Genomic DNA, 27,577 nt, shown 5'->3' on the forward strand with positions numbered 1-27,577 from the left:
TCGTCTCATACAACCAGAGGACATTGGCCTACCTTTCTACCTTTACCTTTGATACTTTAAGTAAACCTAAAACTATTAAGTAGCCTAGATTTCCCTGATAATAGTAACTATGCTCGTGTTTTTCTATAATTACATTTTGATTGTTTGACTTCTATTGGCTGTGGAGTATTTTACACTGTGGTATCGGTGCTTTAACATGTTTTTAAATACTTCTTCTACCAAGTCGAAGCCTATAATAACTCTCTTTAAAAACTACTCTTTATAACAGAGCTTGCCCCCCCCCCCCCCACCTCTACACGCACATGCATCTGCTCAGATTCCTCCACTGGCGCTGCTCGGGGCTCTCGTACGCATGCGCGGTGGTTGTAGTGTCATCATCACCATCCCAGAAGTTGTCCAGTCTGTGTGGTACCCTGAGCCGCGCTGGTGGATCTACGTGTAGCACATCGTGAAGAACAAGGACACCCCCGGACGACCCCCTAACACACACACGCCGAACCGAACCTCTACCGGACGGAGCCGAACCTCCCAGAGAAACCTCGGTGAGTGGACGAGTTCACGGTGGCCCAACCGTCGAAACAAAGAGCTGCTGTTGAAATTAAACGGCTGTTTTTTTTTTTTTTTTTAAATCTTGTCTCGTCTCAACTTTAACCGTTAGAGCGGCTAAGTTGTTAATTAGCTAGTTCCCCTTTCATCATGTGTCGTGTGTTATTACGACACATGATTAAATTAACGGCTTTTATAGGGCAATTTTAAACTGACGTTGTTTTCATTGAGCGTGGCGTGATGTTCGCGCTATTTTTACATACACGTGAGGCTGCAGCCTGCCCGCATCCGACCGGCCGCTGCTGCCGTGTTTGACAGCCTGCCGCCCGGGGGGACACACAGCGAGTGGGGTCGGCACGGAGCCAGAACCCCGGACAGCTTATACACACACACACACACACACACACACACACACACACACACACACACACACACACACACACACACACACACAGAGGAGAGATGAGGAGATCCCCCAGCACCGACCTTTGATTTACACTTAGCGCAGCAGCGCATTTGACCGACCGAGGCCTCTAATGTGTTATCTATTCTGCACAGAGCTGGATGAGTTTCAGTCTGTGAGGGTCAGAGCCAAGGGCGTAGGTTTGGTTTTCAATACTGAGGGGGGTCATAGCTTTGTTGGGGGGCCCGCCAGCAGGCAATTTTGTACATCAAACAATAAAATTCCTGTATTCTGGTGTGTTTTGCGCACACATTAGTGGTTAAAATGTATTTATCAAAAGGTAAACACACAATTAATCGATTATTTAGTAAATGAATAACTGATTGGCGCATCCTGCATGAAGTTGAAGTTCTTGCAAGATTCAAGCTGCTGTTATTCAGACTTTTTGATCCCTGAGAAGTTCATTATAACACAGATAAAATGAGAAAGCCATACGGACCAAGTATGAGAGTACTGCCGAAGTTCCCTTGAGCCAGGCATCAAACCCCCCAGCTGCCCGTTGAATCAGTCCTTGTGCAAGCCCCCCTCACTCTGACATTTCTCCCTAACCCGTCCAGTTTGTGTCTTGGTGTGTGTGAAGCTTGTCTCTCAATAACAGAGTGAAAAGTCTTATTTCCCTGCAGATTGTTTAAAAAAAAACAAATATATTAAGGGAATGTGTTACTGTTGCATCACTGCTTAAGACCTAACTCATAATCTTCTACCCTGAGATTTTGCCCACATATGGGTGGGATTCATTTTATGGTTTTATAAATTCCAAAAAGGCAGATGAAATATCTTTATTTATTTTTTGATTCATTTTGGACATGTGTGACTTTTTCAGATCACCACCAGATCTGGAAAACACATTTTTTTAAATGTCAAATTGTTTCCATGACCACAGGAATCCTAGTTTTATGTATAAGACCTCAAACCTCTGTAGCCTCAAATGTAGCCTGGTGTAACTCTGTATCACTCTCAGGTTTATCAGGGAAGTTAATGAACACTGTTGCAGCCTTGAGTCTCTGTTAATAGTGACAGATAAAGTAACTTCTACATATTGAAAGTGCTTTATATTTTTTCTGACAAAATATTGTAAGGGACAATCCATGAGTTGCTGGGTATTAGCAGGAAAATGTTCAAACGCTCCCTACCCAATTCAAGCCCCTTGGCCAGGGCTCATTGGAAAGATCCCATGCCAGCTCCCTGGCATGCAACCCCCCCCCCCCCCCCCCCCCCCCCCCCCCCTATTGTCCCAAAAACAGCCAGGGCAGCTTGTTATCTATTAATATGACTGACCAGGGTGATATTCTCTAATGGTGGTGCATTAAGTGAGTGATTGCGATGTCATTTTCCATCTGGCAGGGTGACGTAAAGAAAGACAAGCGCAGGACCTGGCTTCATGCATCCAGCCTGCTCTGTTTCACTTTGGTTAGAGCATGGTGATGAACTTTAGAGCTACTGCCACTGTCGGGGAAATGTACTTGTTACAGCAGCCAGTGTGAAGGAAAGAAAGTAATCAAGTGATGAATTAAAATGAAATAATAATAGAATAATGAGTGCAATTATAAAAATACATTATGTACACCTTTTTAAACATTTAAGAACACAAAAATGCAGATTAAGATTGCTCATTATAAAGCAGCTGAGATAAAAGTGTGAAGTAGCTGTCGTGTAGTAAGTGGATTGGCCTCAGAGGTGTTGTCCTCTGGACTTTGAACTCTCTCTGGAGGACTGATAGTTGAATAGTTCCCTCTGGGGGTCAGTAAAACTTTATGTGTAGATGGCAGAGCAGTTTTCATACCTTTTTATTTTCTGTAGCGTCTGAGATGTTGGTGAGTTACATAACAGAATATGCGTTTAAAATGGGGCAAATTTCTGTCTTACCGACACATTTCTGTTTTGGGGAAATTGGATCGTTAGGGTGGTGCTGCATCAAAATGAATCTATCCCGTTTTCTTGCGCAAGTTCTCTTACTCTGGTTTGGTTAGCTGTTGACAGAAAATGTACTTTGTAGTACGCCATTTTGCAACATTTATTGTTGTGTGTAATCTTTATTGTCATGACTTGTTTCTGATGAAGTTATGCCAGGGAAAGTTTGGATGCTTCTTGACACAAGTGTCACTCGACTGATGTTGACTTGTCACCTTCCTATAGTTACTGTGTGGCTAATTCTGAATACATGTTGCCTAGGTTTTATGCTTGGAGTATCAGCTTTATTAGTGAAGATTCAGATCACATTGTGTGTTTTGACATTGGAGGTGCGTAAGCAGAAAGGTGGTTAGTGATATAGCTCATTATGAGGAATTTTGGCTTTGAGGGAGGGACAGTAAATGAGTGGAGACATGTAAGTGGTGTGTTGCTGTTCTCTTTTTTTACTGTGTGTGTGAGTGTGTGAAAGGAGGTGGTAATGATTAAGAACGAAAGCCACAAGTAGAACCAGATGCGAGGAGCCTGAAGATGTTTATCTCTGCCAGCCTTCATTCATTCTTTCTTTTATTCATAGCCCTTTAAATCTGAAAAGTTTAGCCACATTTCAACATTTTACAGATTATAGTTGCCTCCATTTGGAGCTCGTTATTCACATTTATGACAAGTAGTTGTGTACATGATGCATGTTGTGAGGGCTGCACAACATGAACATGGATGCAAAACTAACATAACTGTAGAAGTGAAGTAGTGGACAATTAGTCAAATCAAACAAGCCAACAAGCTGCTTAAATGCAAAGTAATATATTGACATGGAAAAAGATAAGGCATTTGGCATTAACAACAATCTCCTCAATGAAAACAAGACTTCTATAACCAAAATCAAAAAGTATTAATCCTCCATCCAAAGCTGTTGCAAATGCCTCAAGAGGAGGGCCTACATCTGGACCCTTTCCCTCCACATGCAACCACACCAAAAGGCGCCCAAAGTTTGGTTTTTAAGAAAACCAAGGGAAGATCTTTAAAAGTAGAGTCGACTGAAACATCTGTTTTATCGAGGGGCATGTCCACGTCTGGGAAAATGGGATGGCATACTCTGGTTTGAGTATAAGAAACTATTTTGCCCGAAAAAGAAGACAAATTTAACATTAAATCAGTGCACGTCAGTGGCTCTGAGCCAGCTCTCTGAGTGTTTTTTTTTGCATGTTTGAGTACCTGATTTTTATGGCCGAGCACATGTTTGAGCAGGTGAGGATGTATGGCCGTGCGTGCAATCGGGATTACCGTAGTGTGTGTGAGAGAAGGATGTATGGGGCCGCATCATGCCTGTGAGGTTTAAGAGGTCATTAGTGCTAAGCTAGCAAGTATGACACAGCCGTTAAAGTGTTGAGAACAAATCATGCTTAGAAGTAGGACTTACATTTGCACAAATGGTCTTTTTGAGGTGTGCAACCCAATGGTAAATAATTCAGGGTGAAAACAGGTGTTGTCATGTTTTCTAATCTTTCTCTATGGCTTTTCTTTATTTGACTGTATAGAAGTTTAGTTTGAGGTATATGACTGTGTAATTTTACAGAGTCATCATGACTGTGTAATTTTACACAGTCATGATGACTCTGTCAAATTACACTCTTTCATGAAAAGAATAATCATTTCCCTCGCTAACCCCTTCCTTCCTTTCTTCCTTCCTCTCACTCATCACTGTATTTCAAAGCGTGGCTGTAATTTCCCGTCTTTTATGAGCACCACTTTTGGAGAATTTGGAAAAACAAACAGACCAGACAGACGGACGCAGACAAAGCATCTTGAGTCGTTGTGGTGGCTGTAATTATCCTGCAGTTGAACCCTCTTATAGTTGGATTAGTTAGTTAATCCAGAAACCATACAGTAACTACAGTTTAAGGCTCTGGCACATTTGCATTAGTTGTAAAATTTACTACTGCTGACACTTGTAGCAAGAAGCATAAGAAGCAGCCATGGCAACCACATGGCGCTAACTGTGGATGTTATTGTTATTTCACCAACAACGGCCCTCTTCCTACTTCCACATCTACCGTGCAGCTCAGGTGATGAAATGAGCCCGTGCTGTGTGGATATGATGGTTTTCTGAAGTGACAGGAGCCGTTGTTTGAGCACCGTTGCGTTCACATCTCCCGCAGACTGTACTCGAGTACACATAAATCTTGCCTGAAACCACCTCTTCAAGCGGACTCGGGCATGGTACATGAGTAAGGTACGTTTGAGTTTGAACTGATCAAATGAACTGGACTTTCAGGTCAAGCGTACTCTGATCCGGGCTCGGGGCCCGAGTGTGAAACCACCCTAAGAGAGCAAAATGACCTTTTATACGATACAAAAAGTGCATTAAAAGTTTGATTCATTAACCTAAAATAATAGATTAACCAACATCACCAACTGCACTCCACCTGATGCGATTGAAAATTCCCACCTTTCATTTTGTATTGCAAGCTGGAGCTACTGCACGACACGTTTTGGACTTTGCTGAACACAATGGAAGTCATCACGCAGGAAGACAGTTAAAACTTTTTTCTGTCTCTCTGGGAGACCCCCTAAAACAGACAACATTTATATACTGGTGAGTCTTATAATCTGGATTTTACAGAAGCTAATAGTCAGTGGTATCTGACCAATATTCACTTTAATAAAGTATATTTTTCTATGAACCTAGATGATCCTGATACTTTGGAGTTATTGTGAAGTAATCTGACTGGACTGTGGGAAGTTCTTCAGGGCAAAAAGGTTTGAAATCAACGGTTTAAAGGATTTTTCAGGTAACTCCAGAATTAAAAGGAGTGTTTGTTACTTCATAATGAATGGCCTCATTGATAACTCCTCCAGGAGTTGTCCTGCTTTGCTGGTACCCACTCACACAAACACACATATACACACAAGCACACACTGGCACAGACACAGGACACCTAACTGAGCTCCAGCACAGAGCGGTGGGAGCTCAGGGGAGGTGGAAACTTAAATCCATTCCCAGTGGGGAATCCTGCTTTCCATTAAAGCCAGGCATTAAACTACACATTATATTGCCCCTCTGTCTATTTTCCATTTTAACGGCTGAAGTGGGTCCTTTCTGTGTGTGTCTGTGTGTGTGTGTGTCACATATAAATCGTCAAATAAAGTTTCAAGCCCATGCCATGCTCCATGCTTCCAGTTGTACATGAGCTTCTAGCCGAGACATTTATTAATACAGTTATGTAGCTTTAACTAAATCCTACCCTTATTAGTTACCGTTGAAAAGCCTATCAAGCTAAGCGTTCTCATGCAGCACATAAACATTTCTTATTTAAAAAAGCAGCAGAGTTATCACTCAGATATTTTTTAAACAATCACCCCTTGTTTTCAGAGATCGACAAACGCTTCCTGTTTCCAGCTTGCAGCTGTTTCTTGGCTGGAAAGCAGCTGTCTGCAGTAACTATCGAGCGTATCAAGCTTAAACTAAAGTTATGAAATAATAAACAATTTTAATTTTTCCAGTACACTTTTTATGAAAAAGAACCGTGTCAAAATGATTTCTACTTGAGCAGGGCTACTTCTGCTGAAAGACTAAATCTCAAAGGTCAAATATCTGCATCGTCATCGGGTTTTAATCCATAAAGAAAACATAAAACTACAGCAGCAGCATTTTAGTTGCTTTTCAGCATAGAGCCATATTACACGTTTGATCATAACTGATAAGAAATAAAAACTCAGACTACATTTCTTGGGCAATCACGGGGTTGTTTTATTCAGTTTAGGACCTCAGTCTGGGAAAATATATATATACACATATCATTGTGACCTCTTTGATGATTGTTTGGAAGAATCCAATAATCTTGTTTACTGTACATCACTTAGAAAAAACATATGTTATGGTCGCATACATCCCCCTCAAAGCTTTGCTGAGGAGGTTGCTTTGTGCATGCCAGTTTTTGCCTTCGATAGCCTCTCTGTTTCCAAGTAGTTCATAATCAACTCTCTTCCATCCTGAGTCAGTTCCAGACATGATTAGATGCAGATCAAATTGAGTTAAACTGGAATAAGGAAATTAGAGCAAGGATGTTGCATGTTCTTATGAATTTTGTTTGAATCCCTGTTGGTTAATGGACAATTTAGCTGTTTATAATCTTGTTAAAGAGCAACTTAATGATAGTTTCACTTTTTCCATTTTATTTTCCCTTTTATGATGATCCCCAGTCTGCTGTGGACATTATCACTAAACTTAAATTGCAGTTAACGATTCTTTTTCATGTGAATCCTTTTGTGTAAAAACAAAACTTCATAATAAGAGCAAATCAATTCCAGTAACCTCTTAGATCGTCTTATTCTGTGCAACCAAAAGTGCAAAGGTATACAGTTATGCTATTATGTTTCACAAAGGGAAATGGGAAGTCCTGGAATTTGATGAAATGAGACTCAAGAATTTGCCTGATTACGATCTGAAATGTTGAAGTCATTGCCCAACGGTTACATATCATTTTTCTGTAGAACAACTTAAATCATCTTTCAGCATACATAAAAGTTTAACTACATGGGGAGAACTAGAGCATGCAACTGAAAGAAGTGGAAACACTACAGCAGTAAAACCTCAACTACAATGAAAACACCCTCCCTGGTCCCTCTCTGCCCTGTCACTCTCCTCTGCCTTGCTTAGGTAAGCATGAAGTTAAAAAGACTCTGAAACTCTGTCTAAGCTGTCAGCGCAGGATGGAAACTCTAGTCAGCACGTGTACAAGAGGGAAATACAAGCAATTAGCAGCTGGTTTAGAGTTAAGAGTTACATACTGTATATAAATAAGGTTCTGGATGACCCCCAGCCCAGCATGTATATTTATATCATATAGGCCTTAACATGGCTGGAACACGTGGATAAAGTCAGAGTGGAAAGAGAGAAAGGAGTCAGAGCTATAAGAGGTGTCAGGAGTCGAGTGAAAACGAAAGGGGGTTTGGTAGGAGTAGTTTTTATTTGTCTGGGTTTGAATTAGCTTCAGACAACTGGATGAATAATTCAGCCCTCAGCAATTTGCTCAGTCCATCTGCAGGTTTTTGTCTTGTATAATGTTTTCCTTTCTCTGTTAATAAACAATCTGTTAAGTGCCATTTAAGTCTTAAGTGAATTCACTTTCAAGGAACACAGTTGGACGTGGGCCAGTTTCTTCATGTCCTATAGTTGTACTGATTTCTGATGAGTCTTTCAAATTTGGCTTTGAAAAATATGACAAAAAGCTTTCTGAAGTGGACGTTGTCCGATCAAATGGTGGTTATTCATATCTGAAAACTAGATCAGAAATTACAGTAATGTTTACATTTTGCCTACATTTTGAGGCTCCAAATAGAAGGTTCCTGAACTTTTTGCCAGCAACACCCTATGTCTTCAAAGATGACAAACTGCTTCATTTACGTGACTCGATCTTGCTGGATGTGTCTTTTGCATGATTAACAATGAAACCTTACTGTGTTTTTAAAACCTGATTCATAGTGGTAGTTATGAGGCATTGAGAAGCGACTTAAATCTTGAAAGTACCACTTTCTAAGCCTGTTTTGTTATTGTAGTCAATGCTCCTTTTTGTGATTGGTTAATATCATAACTAAAGGAAAGGCTGGTTTAAGCATTACTCCTGTAGTCATCACATTCCTCCTCAGCGACAGGAAGGTCGCTCTGCAGGCGAGGTCAGGACCCTGTGATGAGCAAACTTCTGGTGTAGAGTTGACTCACTAACTTCAGGATGTGTGTTTTTCAGTAGAAGTTATATGGAAAGTTTGGATTACATTTATTTTTATAATCTATTCTTAAATTGTATCTGGAGAGGAACAGATGAAAGGTTTAGTGAGAGGTGGAGAGAGAAATGAATGAGTGTTTGCACAAGCATGTGAGAGTATGCATGTCTGTGTGGCATTGAGCTCATGGAATGGTGGAATATGGCAAACAACTCTTGAGAGTAACTTGAGAGGCCCAGCGAGTGTTTCCAAGTATCACTCTCTGGCCGCTGGATGACCTGTAGTTACACATAATTCACTCTCTGTAGTGTGGATATAATCACCACCCTCTTACACTTCAATGGTGGACAGTTGCTTTTCTGATGTTTTAGAAAAAGCTCAAACTAAACTCTTTATTAACAAGTCTGTTAATAAAAGATTTTTATACTGCATCAGAGTGCCTCAGACTTTCAGTTTAGATTGCCTTTCTTCACAATTAACTTTGTTTGTAATCAGGACAGGACAGTCATTTGACTTCTGTCCCCTATTCTCTACATTTTTAACCCAGTGCAGCACTCGCTTCAGTCTTTTTTTCTTTTATCCGGTGACTTAAATGTATCGTTGCAGCTCTTGTGCACGCTGTCATTTACTGGACAAGATTAATCAAACATCAACTGAACACTGGCCAACTCAAAGTCGAGTTTATTTGACGTCTGTTTGGGGGTTCAAGTGGAGGTTGTTGTGAGACGGTCAGCTGTTCAGCGGCTCAAAAGAGTTTTCTGAAACTGACACCAACAGTGAGATGAGTGCGGATGACGTGTGAAGTTCCTGAATACTCGTGGGCATTACTGTGTGAGCTGTCAGTTTGATTCCTGACGTCATAACGGTGATTGTTTGTTAGTCACAGTGTGCCTGTTTTACAGGTCGGCTCTTGTTGACTTTTGTCAGACGTCTATTGACCTGGATTACTGGCCTCGTAAATCAAAAGATAAAAAGGCCCTTCTCTGTAATGGAAGATTAACAATTGGTAGGAATGAGGAAAGAGAGCACTTCTACCTGTACAAAAGGTTCAAATTCCTTCGACCGCTGCTACTGCAGATGATCTGTGGTGATTACATGCAGCTCTTACCTGAAATATGCTCGCTAATACAGGAACGTGATACGAGATTATCTCATTAATAGGGGTATAAAGGTACATGTACTCGGACCGGACCGTTTCGGTACAGGGCCTTCGGTCCGGTCCGCACGTGGACCGATCCGAGTACGCGCGGAACAGAAGTTCTTTAATCTGTGTTCCCACACGGACCGCAAACCAGAAGCACACCTCAGTGTGAAGGAAGGTTGCGGCTGCTGGTATGGGACAGAGCTTTTAGTTAGTAACTTCAAAGTCCAAACATAAAGTGTGCAAACTGTGCAGATTACTAGTTCCTCGAGCCCTGTCGGTTTGGAAAGTTGCATATAACCGGGATGGAGTTCTTTTTACGGACTGACTCTTAAGTTTTGTTTTAATTTTCAGCGATGATCCCGGTCCAACAGCGCTGCTGCGTGAAAGGGGAGGGGAGCATAACCTGCAGCATGATAGAATGAACACCCTCCCTCCCCAACAGACAGCCTTTTGCTAGTAATTCTGAACGGGCCAAAGCCATCACAAATGCTGTTAAAGTTCTTATATAGACAGAGGGAAATATTAATAGTTCTGAGATGAAACTGTCCCAGATGTGATTAGGTTTATTATGTGCTCAAAGGGCATTCAAAAAACTGTTGCCTTCATAAACTAAAAGGTGGAAGTGTAATTTAAAAGAAAGACTTTTACATATAGGCTATATTAATTACTTCATTTCATTCTAAAATGCTTTATTTCATTCATATCTTTTATTTATTGGAGACTCTTTTGGTTGAAGGAAGCAGCATAAGTTTATTTTTTATTTTTTTTATAATGTTTAATTTAAAATGTTATTAAAGAGTAACCTGAGCAGGTGTACAAGTCTGAACTGTCGATGCTGCACTTAGCCCAACGTGTGAAAGGGAAATTCTAAATGTTCCTAATAAAGAAAAAAAAGTGTTGCATCAGGTCCCTTTACTGTACCGAAAATGTACCGAACCGAAGCTTCAAAACTTGGAACCGTACTGAACCAAAATTTTTGTGTACCGTTACACCCCTACTCATTAATCATCTGGAGATAGGAGACTAAACTCCACTTACAGATCAGAGAGGACAGAAATATATTACTGTCTCAATCCCACTCTGAAGAATATCTCAGTGCTCTGCACGGCCTGTGAATGTGTGTGAGGTGTCCGCTCTCATACAGTGTTTTAGGTTCACTCCCTGTTTTTTCACAAAGTTAAAGTTTTTCCCGACAGTTGGTAAACTCTAAAACTCCACAGGTTCTTCCTGAAGCCCTTTACATTGTTTTAAAATGTAAAGCCACTTAGAGAGTAATGTAAAAAAAAAAGGACATTTTCACCTCGGAACTGCTCGCATTCAAACGTGCAGCAGATAAAGGGAGATGCCACCGCAATAATGTCGGCTAGTCAACTTCTGTTTACCCCCTGGATCGGTCTTTAATAATGCAAGTATAACTGGACAGTTCATTCAGAGGCTGTCCTCTAAGAATTGTGGCAAATGCTCATTGCACAGATCCATTTCAGTTTGTGTTGCAACAATTCAACCCATCTGCCATTCCCATGAGAGAAAATGTGCCACGTGTTTTTGCTCTACAGAGACTTCTTCAGGCTCTCCAGGACGCAGATTTATTGCTAAATTTGAATCAATGATTGAAAAAATTGTTCAACAGTGAATTCCCTGGTATAGATACACAAACCAGTTCAGAACTGGTTCTTAATCCTCCAAATTAACTGAGGGCTTAGTGTAGTTTATCAGACACTTGAACTAACAATCTAAGCCAGTCGATTGCACCAACAAACACTTTGTTGATGTTCCTCAATCAGGCTCTGAAACCTTTACGTTGCAGCCACTGCAGTCTATGTCTAAGTCTGTAAATGATTTTGAAAGTGTTTCGACATGAACTGAAACTGCCTGGAAGGAAGTAACTGAAAGATCAGAGATAACGAATCAACCATGTCATGCTGTATTTATGGTAGTGTGGTGACTGATAAAGGAAATATAATAAGGCTTTAAGGTTGTCTGTCTACAAATGTAGCCTTTTGTGTAACTTTTGGATAACTTTAATTGGTGTGCATTTCTTGTAGGATCTAATTTCTTATAACCTCAGCTGCAATATTGGTTATCTGGACATTTTGCCCACTAAAATCAGTATTTGCATCAGAAATCCCATATCCGTCAGGCTCTATGTATCATATGTGTCATGTGTTGTTGTCAGTCGTTGTAATTGGTTGAACATTCACTTCACCACAAAGAACAATGTTCTTTGTGGTGAAGAGACAGGAAATACTTGTGGTAGCCAAAAATGAAGTTAAAGCTCTCTGCAGCCAGAGCAGTGTGATCACAGATCTGAATAAACCAGTTACTATAACAAGCTGACTGGGTGTAATGATTGCAGGAGCATGGTTGTTTACAGCATGGTCCAGGCTTAATGCCATGTAGGGCAGCATGACACCTGGCTGTTCATTAATCACTGAATTGTCTATTTGTGATAAGTTCAGGATGGCGTTGCAAAAACTGACTCTAAAAGAAAACCCTCCAAAATCTCCAACTCTACTCTCACACATGATTTATTTTCCTCTCTGTCTTAACGGCGAGGACTACTCGGCTTCTCTTCAGATACACATGCATATTTGATGTGAAGCGCCTGCATGGTTTGTGTATCTGTATCCAGGAGTCCATTTAAGGTAACTGTCCCAAACAGTGGCTGGAGTGATGTGAGAGTCGGCCATAAATAGCTCTGCTTTATGCAGCCTGAATGGAAAAGAGGACATTTAGATGGATGCATTCATTAAACAAGCCCAGGGGCTTCCAGCTGCTTTGATGACTGTAAATGTGTCTGTGTGTCACTGAAATATTTAATCAAATGCTGTTGTACGTTCAGCATTAGATGTGGAACAGTTTGCTTCCCAGCTTGCGTGCAGGAGCTGGATGTGAGATGAGGTCGAGCCGGCTCAGTCACTGGATGAGTTGGTACTCTGCAGGGGCTGTTTGCTATTTTTGCACGCAGTTTGAACCAAATTCTTTTTTCTGCAAACATTAAATGTTTAGTGGAAAAAAATGCAAGGTAGTCTTTTATGGTTTTGCCTTGAGGAACTGGTTCATTGTGTTGTTTTGGGTACACGTTAACACCAGCAGTTATTTGGTTTCCTAGCACAGTTACAGGGAATTGCACCTTCATTTTTGGAGGGAAATTACGTCAGCTTTTTTATAGTAAGTAGAGGTAAAGCTCAAACGGTTGCAGAAAGTAAATCGGCAGCTGTTTTGATATTTGATTAACTGTTAAAGGCAGTTTTTTAAGCGTCATCTGTATGCTTCAGCTTCTAAATGAGTAGGATTCACAGATTTTAGTGTCTCGTGATTCTAAGCTGATTAGACATAAAGATGAATTGTATTGTCATGACGTTTCATGGTTTCCCCTGGTAGCAAAACACATTTTCCCTCGGGGACAATAAGGTTGAAGTCGAAGTGCTAAAAATGAGTTGATTGTAACCGTTTCTCTCTGCTCTGTTCCACCTGCAGGTTTTGATTCCAGTGCATATCCTCTTTGAAATCAGCTGTCCTCCATATCCTCCTTCTTCGTCTTCATCCTCCTAGTGAGCAGACATGCCTCCAGCATTAGGTGGGCCTGTGGGGTATACTCCTCCCGAAGGTGGCTGGGGCTGGGCGGTGGTAGTTGGAGCCTTCATCTCCATCGGTTTCTCCTACGCTTTCCCCAAATCCATCACAGTCTTCTTCAAGGAGATAGAGGTCATCTTCAATGCCACTCCCAGTCAGGTGTCCTGGATCTCCTCCATCATGCTGGCTGTCATGTACGCTGGAGGTGAGTACTGTGTGTGTGTGTTTATTTACAGTGTTTTTAATGTTCCTACTCCGTTGAAATAAATAATAAACTTTATTTAACACTACACGTGGCAGGCATAGGCTTTTCCTTTCAACCCTTTCATCAGCAGTTAATCCAACCTTGTGCGGTTACGGATTTCTAAACCTCAGTAAGTAATCTCTGATTTGTTTGGACAGTCTTAGAGGTGTGTTGTCGTCCCCGTTGGATGATGACCAAAAACCTGACTGGCAAACCGCTGACCTGAGCGGATTGGATGTGTCTGCTAGACTTAAGTTTGTCCCATCAGGCAGCACATGACACGTCATGCTGACTTGCAGCAGTGGTTGAGGCATGGCATGAAAAAACGGGTATGCATGCTGACAGCATAACAAAGCAAACAAATAAAAAAAAATCAGATTTCACATGACTTCTAGTGGTTACATTCAAAACAAGAGGAGTTGTATTGTCCCGTTCAGCTCTTATAATAACAAAAAGAGCACAGAAACTCAGCCAAATAATTCTGGTTGTAGAGCAATCAACCACGTGTAACCTCTCTTCAAAAAGCCCTCAGAGGACAGGGGGTTATTAAAGGTGAAACCATCAGAAAGGGCTATTTTTAAAACCCTGCTGGGTGGGTTCCAGATGAAACTGTTAGATTTCTAAAAGACTTCTCAGTAGATTAATCCATTGGAATATAAAAGGACCCGCAGTATATGAAACCCTAGGAATATCATAAGATTCTTGGTAAGTTAAACCTCGGAAAATTCAAAGGTTCTGGTTAAATTCCTTTGGTACATTCGAGAGGAAACCATGTGAATATTGAAGAGCTCTGTGTAGATTAAACTCTTTGTTTAAAGCGGTTGTAAGCAGCCCTTTAAAGTGTAAAAGCGCTCTTGTTAGAGCTCACTGGATGTGAACTTGTTAGCTCCCTTAGAGGCTAGAAAGATTCTGAATAGAGACTCTGGGAGGAGCCATGACTACTGATGGTGATATCAGAAAGAATATTATTGCAGTAAGTTATGGAAATGGGAAAACTGGTAGTATTGGTTTGCACTGAACAACACAAAAGTGGCAGCATGATGTGCTTGATAGCAACTTATTGTATTAGACTAAAGTGAGTTAAAGAAACTTCATCAACCCTTTCTCCTCCATGACATTTACATAAACGGTGAGGCATAACAGTGGCATGTTGAACAGGAAGTGTTAAAAGGGCTGGTGGATAAAACAGGAAGGTCGTTCTGGTGTTTGCCTTATCTCTCACTACAGTTTATCCTTCACTGAAGAGAAAGCAAACAGCCTTTTCTTTCTCTGCCTATGTTCTCTTTCTCTCCTCACTTACATAATCAGTTCTTCATCTCTCCGCTTCAGTCACAGCTTGTATAACACTTAGTGCTAAATGGGAAGCTAGAGATATGAAAACATGCCCACGATTTCTTTCTTATTTTCCAAACTAAAACTGCTGGTTAAGCCCAAGGGAAACCACACCAACAGTAATGACTTATTCATTAATATCACAGCTTTTACAGTACGATGAAGCTGAAGGCATGAACACACCCCAGCTACAGTAGTAGCGTTGTACAAAGCCAGCTGTTCTGGCTACGTATTTCAGCCAGGAACTAAGTGGGGGGATCCACTCCCAGGCCTTCAGAGAGGATCTCAAGCTTACACAGGGTGTCTGCTGTGCTGCTTGACCTAAATAACTATGTGTGCCTTTTAAAATCAATTGAAGTAGCTGGTTTATCTGTACTACTGCAACAACACACCGTCTATTTACAAGTAAGAGCAGGATTAAAGAAAGAGACAGATCCAGATTGAGATGAGGTTAAGTTTCATATCGGGTTTCTCTTTTTCTGTGTCAACACACAAAGAGAGCTCTCTCCTCATTCAAACACGCTCTCTTTCTTCCCTCAGTGTTTTCAATCATCGCTTCCTACGTGCAAAAAAGCACATCATCTGTTAAACTCTCTGTCTGGCACTTAAAATCTGAAAAAAGCTCTTCTCCTTCCACTTACGCTTCGTCATCTTTAGTTCTGCGTGCCAGCACACAGCCTTACTCAGCAGGTTTTTAGCGTTTACGGAAGAAAACTGCTGAGGGAGGAACAGAGGGGAGGAGGAGGAGGAGAGAAATTGCATAACAGAAGCCAGATGTTTGAGTAGTTCCCCCCCGCCCCTAATATTTACAAATGTTTCTATTTCTTATTTCAGAACTTGCTAAGACCATCAGGTAATAATATCCTCATGGCTGCTCACGCTGCAGTAGGAGCGAGGACTTATTGGCTTAACAGACGCATAAATCACCATAACTGTATTACTCGCTTGTTGCACATGGGGCAACGCACGTACAAACACAGACCCTCCACAATCCCTCAGACACGTTTTCATTTTATTCTTGTTAGAGGACGTCGGTGACAGCTGACTTATACTGTGAACCAGTTAAAGATGCACAGGATGTTCTACAGGAAGGATGTGATATGTGCAACAAGTCTCATTTCCCCTCCTCTTGGGAGTGTTTATTAGTTTTTAGGTGTGAAACAAGATGCAACAAGATATATGAATGGAAGAAGTTGCTATGTAAAGTGTCCAGCTAATCCCATTCACAAACACTTATACACCACCAACGAAGCAGCGGGAGCAACTTGTTGTTAAGTGTCTTGCCAAAGGACACATCGGACATGTTGCTGCAGGAGCCGAGGATCGAACCCCCCGGCCTTCCAGTTGAGAGACAACCAACTTTGCCGCACCAACTTTAAGTTCCCACCACTGTAGGTTCTCCTGTAATCTTGGAGGGCAGATTAAGAAGAGCTTATATCGGTTGGTTGAAATCAGACTCCTCACTGAAAGATGCTGCTATAAATCCCACTGGCTTTAAGAGCACGGGAATATTTAAAACGAGAGGATTGTTTCTGAAATGTGGCTCCCTTGCTCTTAATTTTCCTAATCCTTGTGACTTTAGAGGTGTGGATTTAATTACAAACACAGACATGTTTCTTAACTTGTTAATTCCTCCATCTCCAGGAGTTTATGTTGGATAAAAGCCTTTTGTCGCTTCATGTTCACACTGGTCCGAGTCTCACTGAGTGGGTGATATCGGACACACTGTTGTGTGGGAGGTGAAAGAGCCTGGAGAAAGAATGGTGTGTCACTGTGTGTGTGAGAGAGAGTTTTGCATGAGTGAACACCAGCTTGTGTAATGTAATAAGTGCTCTAAATCACTGGACATTGATATAAGTATGCAGTTTTTAAAAAGGGTTCACAGTTCTGTTAAATGTTGTCAAAGTGGTCTCTTCATTGTGCAGTATAGACACACATTCAGTGGGTTTAGAAGCTTAGTGTTCAAGTGCTTTGCAATCAATACAACTTGTACGAGGCCTTTTCTTTTCATTGATATCCTAATTAATAATTTATTCAAACAGATATTTCCAAATAAATGTAGAATTTGAAGGAAAGGGGGCTAGCTTTCATTTTTCAGCAGCGGTCTGTTTTTATTGTTTTAGAAATGTGATTGAAGACATTTAGCTTACTTTGGTTGCGAGCAAACACGAGCTGAAATGCAATACTAGAACCCATCAGCTACAGTCTACTGAAGGTTATGCTTTTGATCTGCTTTTTAGGAAGTGTTAGCACTCATGTGTGGATATCTGATTTAAGAGTTCAGCTCATAGTCGCTTCTCATTCAAACTCCATTCCTGCATCTCAAGTTTCTTACGGGACCATAAAACAGTGACCAGTTTAGTGAAGACAACATCTTGGCTCCAATATATAAACTCTCAAGATTTCTGCTGACATGTTGAAGTGTCCTTGGGCAAGATCCCCAAATTGCTGCTGAGTGGAATAGCCAGCGGCGAGTGAATGCTTTTAGATGAAGTGTAAAATGGTTACAAGACTTGAAAAGCACAATATAAGATGTAAGAACAGTCCATCAGAAGCCCCAGAATATCAGTTTACACGCCCAGAGGCTAATGTTACATTAGCCACTTGGAATGAGAGAAACAAATTCAACTAATAAGATATAAAAAAATGCATTTCTGAGCTTCAGAGGTCCTGGTTTATCCTTAGCCAAGCTCTCCATCACTATGGCTGTGTCTGAAACCACATGCTTTCATGCTTTTCATACTAGCAGAACACTAATAACGTGCATGTCAATCTGTTGAAGTTCCCATGATAACCATCCCAAAATGTCCAGAGCGAGGGATGTTTCGCCCCAACTGCTGATAAACTGTGATGCATTTAACTGTTGGGTTAAATCCAATCAGCTGTTTCCCATGTCCCTATTTTGCTTCTGGCAGGAGTGACTCATCACCAGCTGCTCACCTCACTCACACACTTCTAAACCTGAGCATTGATTGTTGTAAAGAATAAGAACTAGAACACTTTGGGCCTGCAGAGAAAGAAAGAAAAGAAAAAAGCGTCTCTGCTAAAATTAGACTGAAGAGAAGCTCGTCACAGCTGGGCTCACTCCTGACGCGCGCTGTTGTTTTTTTTTTTTTTTTTCTCACTTGTGGATGCTGCGTCAGTGCAGAGCTGAGGACGGGTCTTGTCTTTTTCTCCTCTCAGTGTTTTTGTTTCTGTCAAAAGAGAGAAAGGGAGCAAATGAGGCAGGAGGGAGAGGAGGGGGAGAGAGATAGTTTATATAATATCTGAGAGAACACTTCTCACTGCCCTCTTTGTGATTTGCCAAACAGCAACAAAGACTGTCACTCCTGATTTATTTAAGTGAATGGATGCAGAGTCACCCCTGTCCTTGTACAGGTTTGTTTATTTACTGCACAGCTCCAACAGTATTAGTATTAGTATTCATCAGAAATCTCTCCCATCTTTTTGTCCTTTGTTCAACTGCAACATGGCAACCCACTTAGACTTAGGGGGCTTTGTTGAAGACAGGCAGACCCTCAGTGACAGACACAACACATAAACTAGGTGTCCCAGAGAGATATGGTATGTCGTGAGTGCGTGAGTGAATGCTCGAGCACTCGGCGCCCCCGGGCATTGTGGTCAGCTGCCAAGTTTCAAGGTCAAAACGTCCATGCTGTGTGTGTATAAAGCCCCGGCTCTCACATCAGTACTGTAGAATGAATCGCACCTTTTGTGCATCTCTCTGTGTCAAGATAGTATCTTAGTTTTTCTGCCTTCTGTTATATGCAATAAAGACTTCAGCTAAAGATCTTTTCACTGCTCGTGTTAATGGAAGGATTACTAGGATGTGTATATTTTGGATATGATAAGGCTTGAAGTGAAGTTGAGAGCGAGCTTAGATTTTAAAATATCTGATAACAAACAAATAAATCAAATGAACCTCAAATAACTACAATTCTACAATTCAGTTAGCAGACATTTTTATCCAAAACGACAAACTTCAGAGAGTAAGAACAACACGAGCAAGGATCAAGAGCGGAGGAGACAACGTCAGTAAGTGCAAGCGAACAGCTTTAAGTCCAAACTGACATACAGGTGCTGATTTTTTAATAAAGTTAATAAATGTTCATCAACAACAACATTGGCAGCTGTTCTTGAGAGCATCAAAACCATCCTAAAACTTGTCATCATCAATATCATAAAGTGCGTAGGTGTTCATGAACGAGCTGGAGCTTTAGCTTTAGCTTAACTGCTACAGGAATATTAGTAACATGCAATCTAGAAACCTAATAGGAGAAAATGATCATATATTTTTGTGAAATATGACGCTGGATCCAGGTTTGCTGAAAGCAGAACAGACAGTTAGCCTAGTTTAAAGAAGACATAAAGCCCAGGGGACAGCACTAGCCTGGATCGACTCAAAAGTACAAAAAATAAGGTCGACCAACAAATCCAAAACCCTTCTCTATGTTGTGTTTGTGTCTGTAGAATAATGAGACTAATGAACAAAATCAAAATGGTTGGACTGTAACCTAACAACTGGTCACTGTCTTCCTTGTGGGGTGTTTTAGGTATAAAGAAATATGAAGTTCAGGTCATATTTTATAGGTTTTTAGCTTAAGCGATTAATTATTCTTGTGCCAAAATTTCTTGATTGCAGACATCTAATACTTATCAGATCCCTTTTCAGTCCTTCCCTTCAAGCCCTTAAAGAAGTCGAAGGTGCTGGGGCACCGATGGCCTAGTGGTTGGTGTGCGTGCCCTATGTGCGGGGGCCATAGTCGGGCAGCCCAGGTTAAGGTCCGGCCTGTGGCTCCTTTCCCGGGGTTCTGACTCTTTCCCCTGTCCTCTCTCTGAATAAATGCACACAGAGTCCAAGGTGCTGTCTTTGAATGTATTGTCTGACCAGTGAAGATATTCTTAAAACAGAAATATTAAACAGATTTTTAGTATTTATTTACATACTCCTGAATAATGGATTATGGAAAAAAATATTTGCTGACTGGGCAAAATGTTTCGTCTCCTGACAGAGCTGCTGTATAGAAGCTGCAGGCTTTTACTTTGTATTCCCGTCGAGCAGAGCCAGTGTCAGCCTCCATCCATGTGAAGGCTCATTCATAGAGAGGCTGGCACGCAAACGGAGGCACGTGGAACGCCTCGACTCGACCCCTCTCCCCTCTGCTGTTCCCATCTTCTCCTCCTGTCTCCTCCTTCTCTTCCCTCTCTTCTCCTCTCCTTTCATCTTGTGTCTTTTTTCTCTTGCTCCTCTTTTGTTGTCTCTCATCATGTCAGATATCTTCTTCTCCTCTTCATCTTTCTCCTCCTCTTTTCTTCTTCCCTACCTGGTCTTTCCAACTGTCTAACTGTCTTTTATCACTTTTTACCTTCTCCTCCCCTTTTCTCCTTCTTGTCTTTTCTTCACTTCTACCACGTGTCATAGATTCACACCTCGTTTATTCTCCTCTCTTGTAATGTCCTTGCGTCTCTTCTGTCCTTACCCTCTCCTTATATCTCCTGGTGTCCATCACTCTCTCTCTCTCTCCCTGTGATGTTTACTTTACCTTACCTTGTCCTTCCTGACTCCCTCCCCCCTCCCCCCTCCTTACCCTTTCATTCTGAACTCCCATTTCATTTTCCTCTTTTCCTCCTTTCTTCACTCATGTAACATCCATGCAACAGGGCGCTGTTACACAATCGGTCATGGTCATTTGTGTATTTTTGCCACCACAGCACCCCCTGTTGGTGCACAGTGGAAATGGTGTTCTGATGTAATTACAGAGTAAATTAAACAGGTGCTGCTAATCCCACTCTTCATCTGTTGCCGGCTTGTTTACCTTCTTTTGTAATGTTTTTTAAACGGGGTTGCAACTGATTATTATTATTTTTATTTTGAATTTATTGATTTAATAATTGGTCAGTGAAATCTTAATCATAAAGTTTGACATTTTCACCTGAACAATGATTAACGACTGGTCCATTTAGTGATCATTGTTTATTTATTATTATTGGTTACTCGGTTCAATATTTGTTAATTGAAAGGACAAAGTGGCTTCCTCAGGTTCGCGCTACATTTTATTAGCAGCAGGTGTGAGTTTACAAGACTTTTCCGTGTCACCAGGTGGTGGTTACAGGTCAGGTGACAACTAATGTCATTTCATACATATCAGTATATCAACTTACAAGTTATTCATATTTAGATTGATGTATCATAAGATGACTGTTCCTGCTCTAGCTGCTCCTCAGACGACTAGCACAGCTGTGCACAGAACACACCCGACCCTCTAATTTAAAGGATTGTTTGTTTGAAATTGCATCACACATTCATTGTTTCTCGCACATCCCTTCTCGCTCTCCAGGTCCGATCAGCAGCATCCTCGTGAACAAATTTGGTAGCCGACCGATCATCATCGCCGGCGGCTGTCTGTCGGGGACGGGATTGGTCGCTGCCTCCTTCTGCAACACTGTGGAGCAGCTTTACTTCTGCATAGGAGTGATTGGAGGTCAGTTTTGTTTTTACCCTTTTATCATCCTTAATGTGTCAAACATACAGTGAAATAAAAAAGAAAACTCAAAACATTTACATAACAAAAGAGCTGTACAGTTGATGCAGAAATCTGAAAGATTTTGAGCAGTGAATGTGCAAAAGTGCACACTAAAGAGAACATGTGCAAGTATGACGAATAACTCGCTAAAGGTCCGGTGTCCACCAAGCGGGTTTTATTTTTCCTGAGCTCCAGCGTCTTTCTTCAAATTTTCTCAACGAGTAGAGATCGTACGCCTGGATAAAAAGAAAATCCAGTGTCTTTTTTCCGAGAGCACTGCCTTTTTTGTGCGGCCGCTCTGAATGCTCCAGTTGAAAATCTTTTCAGGAAGGCGCTGTTTACATCACAATCGCTTTTTTCCAAATGTATGATATTCCCTTTAGTTTTGACGCCTACAGATCGTGTCTTTTACCCACATCCTCCTCGCTCCGTGTCTGATCAGGAAATAAACGATCTGAAATATAAAATATACAGTAAAAAGTAACGTTCATACAGCGGCCTTCTGCAGTGCACAGCCAGCAATTTTCTCCCCAGAAAAAACAGTAGGTGATCACGGGGCCTTAGATCACACTTCTTTATGTTTTCTTTAACCTGTTTGTGTTGCTGAAGAACAAAACATTTTTATTTGCCCTCGTTTTGTCTTCATGTAATGCTCACTTGTCTCTCCTCCCTCTCTGTGTCCCTCCAGGTTTGGGACTAGCATTCAACCTGAATCCCGCCCTCACCATGATCGGTAAATATTTCTACCATCGCCGGCCCATCGCCAACGGCATCGCCATGGCCGGCAGCCCCGTGTTTCTCTCCACGCTGGCTCCTCTGAACTCCTGGCTGTACGATGAGTTTGGATGGAGAGGCAGCTTCCTCATCCTCGGAGGTCTGCTGCTGAACTGCTGCGTGGCCGGCTCGCTCATGCGCCCCATCGGACCCAAACCCCAACCGCCCAAGTCCGACTCCGAGGCAGGCGAGGTCAAGGCGGCAGATTCAGTCCAGCCTCAGCAGAAGAAGACGGTCCTGCAGACCATCAACTCCTTCATCGACCTGACGCTGTTCAAACACCGCGGCTTCCTGCTGTACCTGAGCGGAAACGTCATCATGTTCTTCGGCCTCTTCGCTCCGCTCGTCTTCCTCTCAAATTACGCCAAAAGTATGGGCATCAGCAAAGACAAAGCGGCCTTCCTGCTGTCAGTGTTGGCGTTTGTTGACATGTTCGCCCGGCCCTCCATGGGGATGCTAGCCAACACAAAGTGGGTCCGGCCCCGAGTGCAGTACTTCTTCGCAGCTGCGGTTCTTTACAACGGGGTGTGTCACGTTCTGGCGCCGCTGTCAGTGGACTACACGGGATTTGTGATCTACGCCATCTTCTTTGGGTTCGCGTTCGGCTGGCTGAGCGCGGTGCTGTTTGAGACCCTGATGGACCTGGTGGGCGCTCAGAGGTTCTCCTCAGCTGTGGGTCTGGTCACTATAGTGGAGTGTGGGCCGGTGCTGCTGGGACCCCCGCTAACAGGTAAGAGATCCAGCATGAACACACAGGGAAGAGAAGGATGAGTTTTGTTTTGTAGAACTGGATAGTTTAAATTAAGTTCTTTAAAGGGGACATATTGTGAAAAATCCACCTTGACAGTGTTTCTGAACATATTTTTGAGTAACCTGAGAGTCTACTGACCCACAACATGTGAAATAAACCCATCCAGTCCTTTGTTTGTGGTCTGCATAAGTCTTACAACACAGAGAAAAATGCTCCGTTTCAAATCTGCTCAACTTGTGATGTCACAGTGGGATTATGGTAAAAAAAAAAAAACCCTCCACCCATGGACTCCACCTCCAGCCTAGAGCAAAACATTTTTAGTCTTGCTAGTGAAGGAGTGATGTCTACCGAGAAAACTCGGGGGGGCGGCGGCTCATTGCATTTAAAGAGACACACACACCAAAACGGAGCGTTCTGAGAGAGCTGGTTTATACAGGGTCACAAACCTCCTCTGGTGCTTGATTCATGTTATATTTTGACCAAAGCACAGCACAGATGTTTCATTTAGACCACAGGGGGACTGTTTGAAAAGGTGGAGGAGGGGGGTAATATGTCCTCTTTAATATTTTTAATGACTTATTTTAAAGCTTCATAAAACAGACAATCAGTAGGTTAGCATGGGAGAGTACTGTTAGCATCCTCTCCTAGTGAAGCTTCAAAGCATTGCCATGTAGTTTTATACAACTGAAAGTCAAGTTTGATGATCCAAAGAGTTATTTAAATTTTCAAATTATACATCTGAGTCATCTCTTTCCTCTTTTGTTCCCTCCAGGTAGTTTCTATAACTACTACAACCACTACAACTACACCTACATCACCTCCGGCATCATCCTCATTGTCGCTAGTGTGGTCCTCTTCGTGGGGATGGGCATCAACTACCGCCTGCTGGAACGAGAGAGGAAAGAGGAGGAGAGGAGAGAGAGGGACGAGCCCAAGGAGGAGCGCACCGCCATGTTGGCACCTCCCTCCCCGTCAAAGTCAAACGAGGACGGGGAGGAGAACAATGTACCGGCCGCTGTGACGATGGCGGAAATCTCCAAGATGGACGAGGACACTGTGTAGGAAAGGAAAGAAGATGAACTCGAAGGACGCACACACCTAACAGAAACACACACGCGAGAGATGCAGTTACTCAGTACAACCACACGCTGTCTTTATAGGGACATAACAACCTCATTCACAACCCTGAAGCCATAGAAATTACTCAGATCAATAGAAACTGAGACCTGCTGCCGTGACGTCATACGGCTCGTCAAGCAGCTTTTTTTTTGTCGCTGTGATGACACCTCTGGTTTTGGTATTTGACGTGCCTTTTGGTGGAGCACACACGCCGATTAAATTAAGAACTGAACGACGCACAAGACAGAAAGACTGTAAAAAAAAATCCAGTAAACTAATGACGACTTTACTCTCAGGGTCTTGAGCTGCCGTTAAGGTTCAGCCCTTCACACTCAGAAACACACACTCAGAGTCCAACAGTGCAGTTCTTTGGTTACAGTATGAGGAGATACTGTAAGTTCTCTCACATACTACTACTCACATGCTTTGATTTACCTCCTTAAAGGCTGGAGAGAGATTAAAGGACACACTCATGTTACTGTCTGTGCAGTAAATCTGTCTGTTCACGCGCTAGATTAAGAGGGTGGAGTCAGTGAAAGTTACAGGTTTTTATGCAGGAGAGAAGTAGGGCTGCCCCCGACTTAAGATTCTCCCATGGACTTTTCATCTTGAGTATTATTTTGTGGACGTTTTTCAGCCTTTGTTGATGCAGAAAGCTGAAGAGAGACAGAAACCTCCATGAGAAGAGAGGGGGGGGGATGAGATGCAGCAGGTACTGCAGTGAAGACTCAGCCACTGTCCAACCAGGAGAGCCATCATGGAGCCACATTGTCACATTCGTTCTATGAATTCAACTATCCAATAAGGTTATCATGATACCAGACTTTTAAACTTTTATCTTCTAATAAAGTATCCAACAATATTGATACCACAGCAACAACAAAAAATAGTCCAATGAGCCACTGTAAAGCAATTTCTTCTTTTTTATTAACAAAAAATGCAGACAGACTCCTGCACGCTGTCTACATGGCAGAAATACATTGGCAACATTTTTGGGACTGAAACAGCGCCCTCTGTATTCGCTTATGGAGATTGTATTTTTGGAAAACGTGGTATTGAAGTATTGAAAACTTTGACAGCCTCACTATCCAATTACCTGCCGATAAATATTTTTCAAAGCATCAGAAGATGTTTTTAATTCCTGGGCTGAGAAAGAACATTTTAATGTAACCTTGTGCTACATTGCACAGAAAACAAAAACTGTAATAATGACTCTTTAAAATATAATTTTGCAGGTGCATGTAATTGAAGCAAGCCTCCAGTTAGCATCAATGCTAGCCGCAACAGCACTTATGATTCTACATTTTCCTGACTGAGCAAGGACACTAAACATTTTCTTCCAGCTTAGCAGATAGTATAATTCCTTCTCTTGTGTATTTGGGAGATGGCTCGTTTCTTTAGGATGATTCAGTCAGCGTTAGCCCGGCATGTTTTACTAGTTAACAAACTAACCTGTAAAGATTGATGATGAGAAGTCCCATTTGAATTACCTGAAACAGGCAGCCCTGTCCTGAACCGCTGTACCTCAACCTGAGCTTATCTGAACACTTAGTGTCTGAAGAACCCATGGAAATGAAAATGAGCACTTCATTGTTTTTATGGAACATCATTCATCGCACTTTTCTGTAACTGAGGGAGAGATATACTAATTGTCACAATCCTGCCAGACCACCTACCATGAATACGCTATCCATAAGAGAGTTTGAGCCCCCCCCCATGTAACTAACCTACTAATGAAACAACTAAAGCTCTTTTCAGTGACTACATTTCATCATGATAAGGAAGCAGCCTGAGAGGAAAGAAACAAATCAGGAAAACTTTGGAGAAAATTAGGAAAACTTAGGGAGAAAGAAACGCACAAGTTCACCACACATGAGAATAAAAATGGACAGAAGAGGAAAAAAAAAAGTGAAACCTTTAGTTTATGACTGCACTTAAAAATGAGCAATGCGAACAAAAACACAAGGATACAGGAACGTACCGAAACCAATGAAGGAACGTTTTAAAGTTGAGCAGAGGTCTGAGGTCGTCGAGCTTGAAGGTCCCGATGCCAGCAGTTTAGAAGGTGCTGTTAATGCTGCGCTTGTACATAAATATGTGTGCACTTTGTGTGTGTGTGTCCAGTCCCCCGAAACAGAGCAGCTCTTTGTGTGTCTTTGTATTGATAAAGATAAGACAGGTTTGAAGAAAAATTATAATAATCACACGGTAACTCACCCCCACAGATTCCTGACCTGCTGAGCCACCAGCAGGAATCGCAGTATTGTGTGACACCACATGCAGGTGTATAAGAAGCTGTGTTTGTAACAGACCGATAGCTTAGCTGCGTGTGTTTGTGCATGTGTGCTTTGACCGGCCAAACCTGCCAACATAGGAAATATTTCACTCTGGTTCACACACGATCCTAACTTTTTACAGGATTTGTGCTTAGAGAAGTTGCAGTACGCTAGTGTTGTTGTTGTTGTTGTTTTTTTTTTTTATTGTGAATAACACATTGTAGTTTACAGTTATATCAACAAAACCTTTGTAATTTAAAAGAAATCTATATTTTAGTTCAGTGTGTAATGACAATCTGACAACGAGTAATCTTTGTAATGTGGATGAACGAAAACGTGTGTGAGCGAGAGAGAGAAAGTGTGTGTGTGTGTGTGTGTGTGTGTGTGTGTGTGTGTTTAAACTGAAGCCAGGTTTGGTTATTTCATTCAGCCGCTGCAGCATCAACTCGTGTCTCTGTGCAGTTCGTCTCTAAACTGTACAAACTCTTTCATATCAGATTCACAATGTTTGAGTTTCAGATACTCAACGATTAAATATGCATCGATGGTTTCACTGCCAACATTCATCTCTGGTTTGAGGAAGTTTTTTTTGTGTTTAGAGGGAGCAGAAAACATCTCTGCCCTCTTCTGCCTGAACAAGCTTTCCTTATTTCCTCTTATGGGAAAATAAATGGAGGTTTTTAATTAACATTAGCTTTTAAAAAAACAACGTTTAACCCTAGAATTTTATATTTCTAAAATGTTGAAGAGAAATGTGTTGAAAGTTTGAAAAGTAGAGAGCATTTCTTTTCAATAACTGTTTTAATGTCAGAAAGTAGAGACAGACACAATAATGACTTTTTTCCCTTCATGAGATTTGTTGACAGTTAGATAAAATATAGAACCTGATTGTATGTTTTACAACATGAAGAAAAATTAAACTGTTCAAAGTCAAATACAACCGGAATGGAGCACTACTTTTTTACGCCCTGCTTGGCGGGCAGATCTCCCGTTTCACCAGACAAAAAGGTCTCTGTCACCTCTCCAGCACATTTTATATATAAGTAGGAATGTAAATGAATAGGGTGTTAATGACACCGTATGCTTCCTGTTTTGTTTCAATACTTTGACCAAATGTAAGTATTAGTTTTCAACTCAAATAATCACAGCGTGACTAAATGTATTTTTATTTTGACACAAGTCTTGTGTTTTTGGGT

The 27,577-nt window shown here is 41.6% G+C and overlaps 1 protein-coding gene across 1 annotated transcript; it reads left to right on the plus strand.

The window, feature by feature from the left end:
* Positions 1–373: 373 nt before the first annotated feature.
* Positions 374–27,106, plus strand: LOC132990117 (monocarboxylate transporter 1-like). Its single transcript, XM_061058194.1, has 5 exons — positions 374–542; positions 13,266–13,566; positions 21,276–21,419; positions 22,150–22,965; positions 23,759–27,106. Exons 2-5 carry the CDS (start codon positions 13,350–13,352, stop codon positions 24,046–24,048), a joined length of 1,467 nt encoding a protein of 488 aa, XP_060914177.1. The 5' UTR covers positions 374–542; positions 13,266–13,349; the 3' UTR covers positions 24,049–27,106.
* Positions 27,107–27,577: the final 471 nt, after the last annotated feature.

The sequence above is a fragment of the Labrus mixtus genome, chromosome 15 (genome assembly GCF_963584025.1).
Source record: "Labrus mixtus chromosome 15, fLabMix1.1, whole genome shotgun sequence".
NCBI lineage: Eukaryota > Metazoa > Chordata > Actinopteri > Labriformes > Labridae > Labrus > Labrus mixtus.

What these genes read in the sequence shown, in the direction of transcription:
- LOC132990117 (XM_061058194.1), top strand. Translation starts at nt 13,350, where the DNA reads ATGCCTCCAGCATTAGGTGGGCCTGTGGGGTATACTCCTCCCGAAGGT. An exon ending in CTGCATAGGAGTGATTGGAG is followed by an intron (nt 21,420 to 22,149) that starts GTCAGTTTTGTT and finishes GTGTCCCTCCAG; the next exon opens with GTTTGGGACTAGCATTCAAC. An exon ending in GCTGGGACCCCCGCTAACAG is followed by an intron (nt 22,966 to 23,758) that starts GTAAGAGATCCA and finishes TGTTCCCTCCAG; the next exon opens with GTAGTTTCTATAACTACTAC.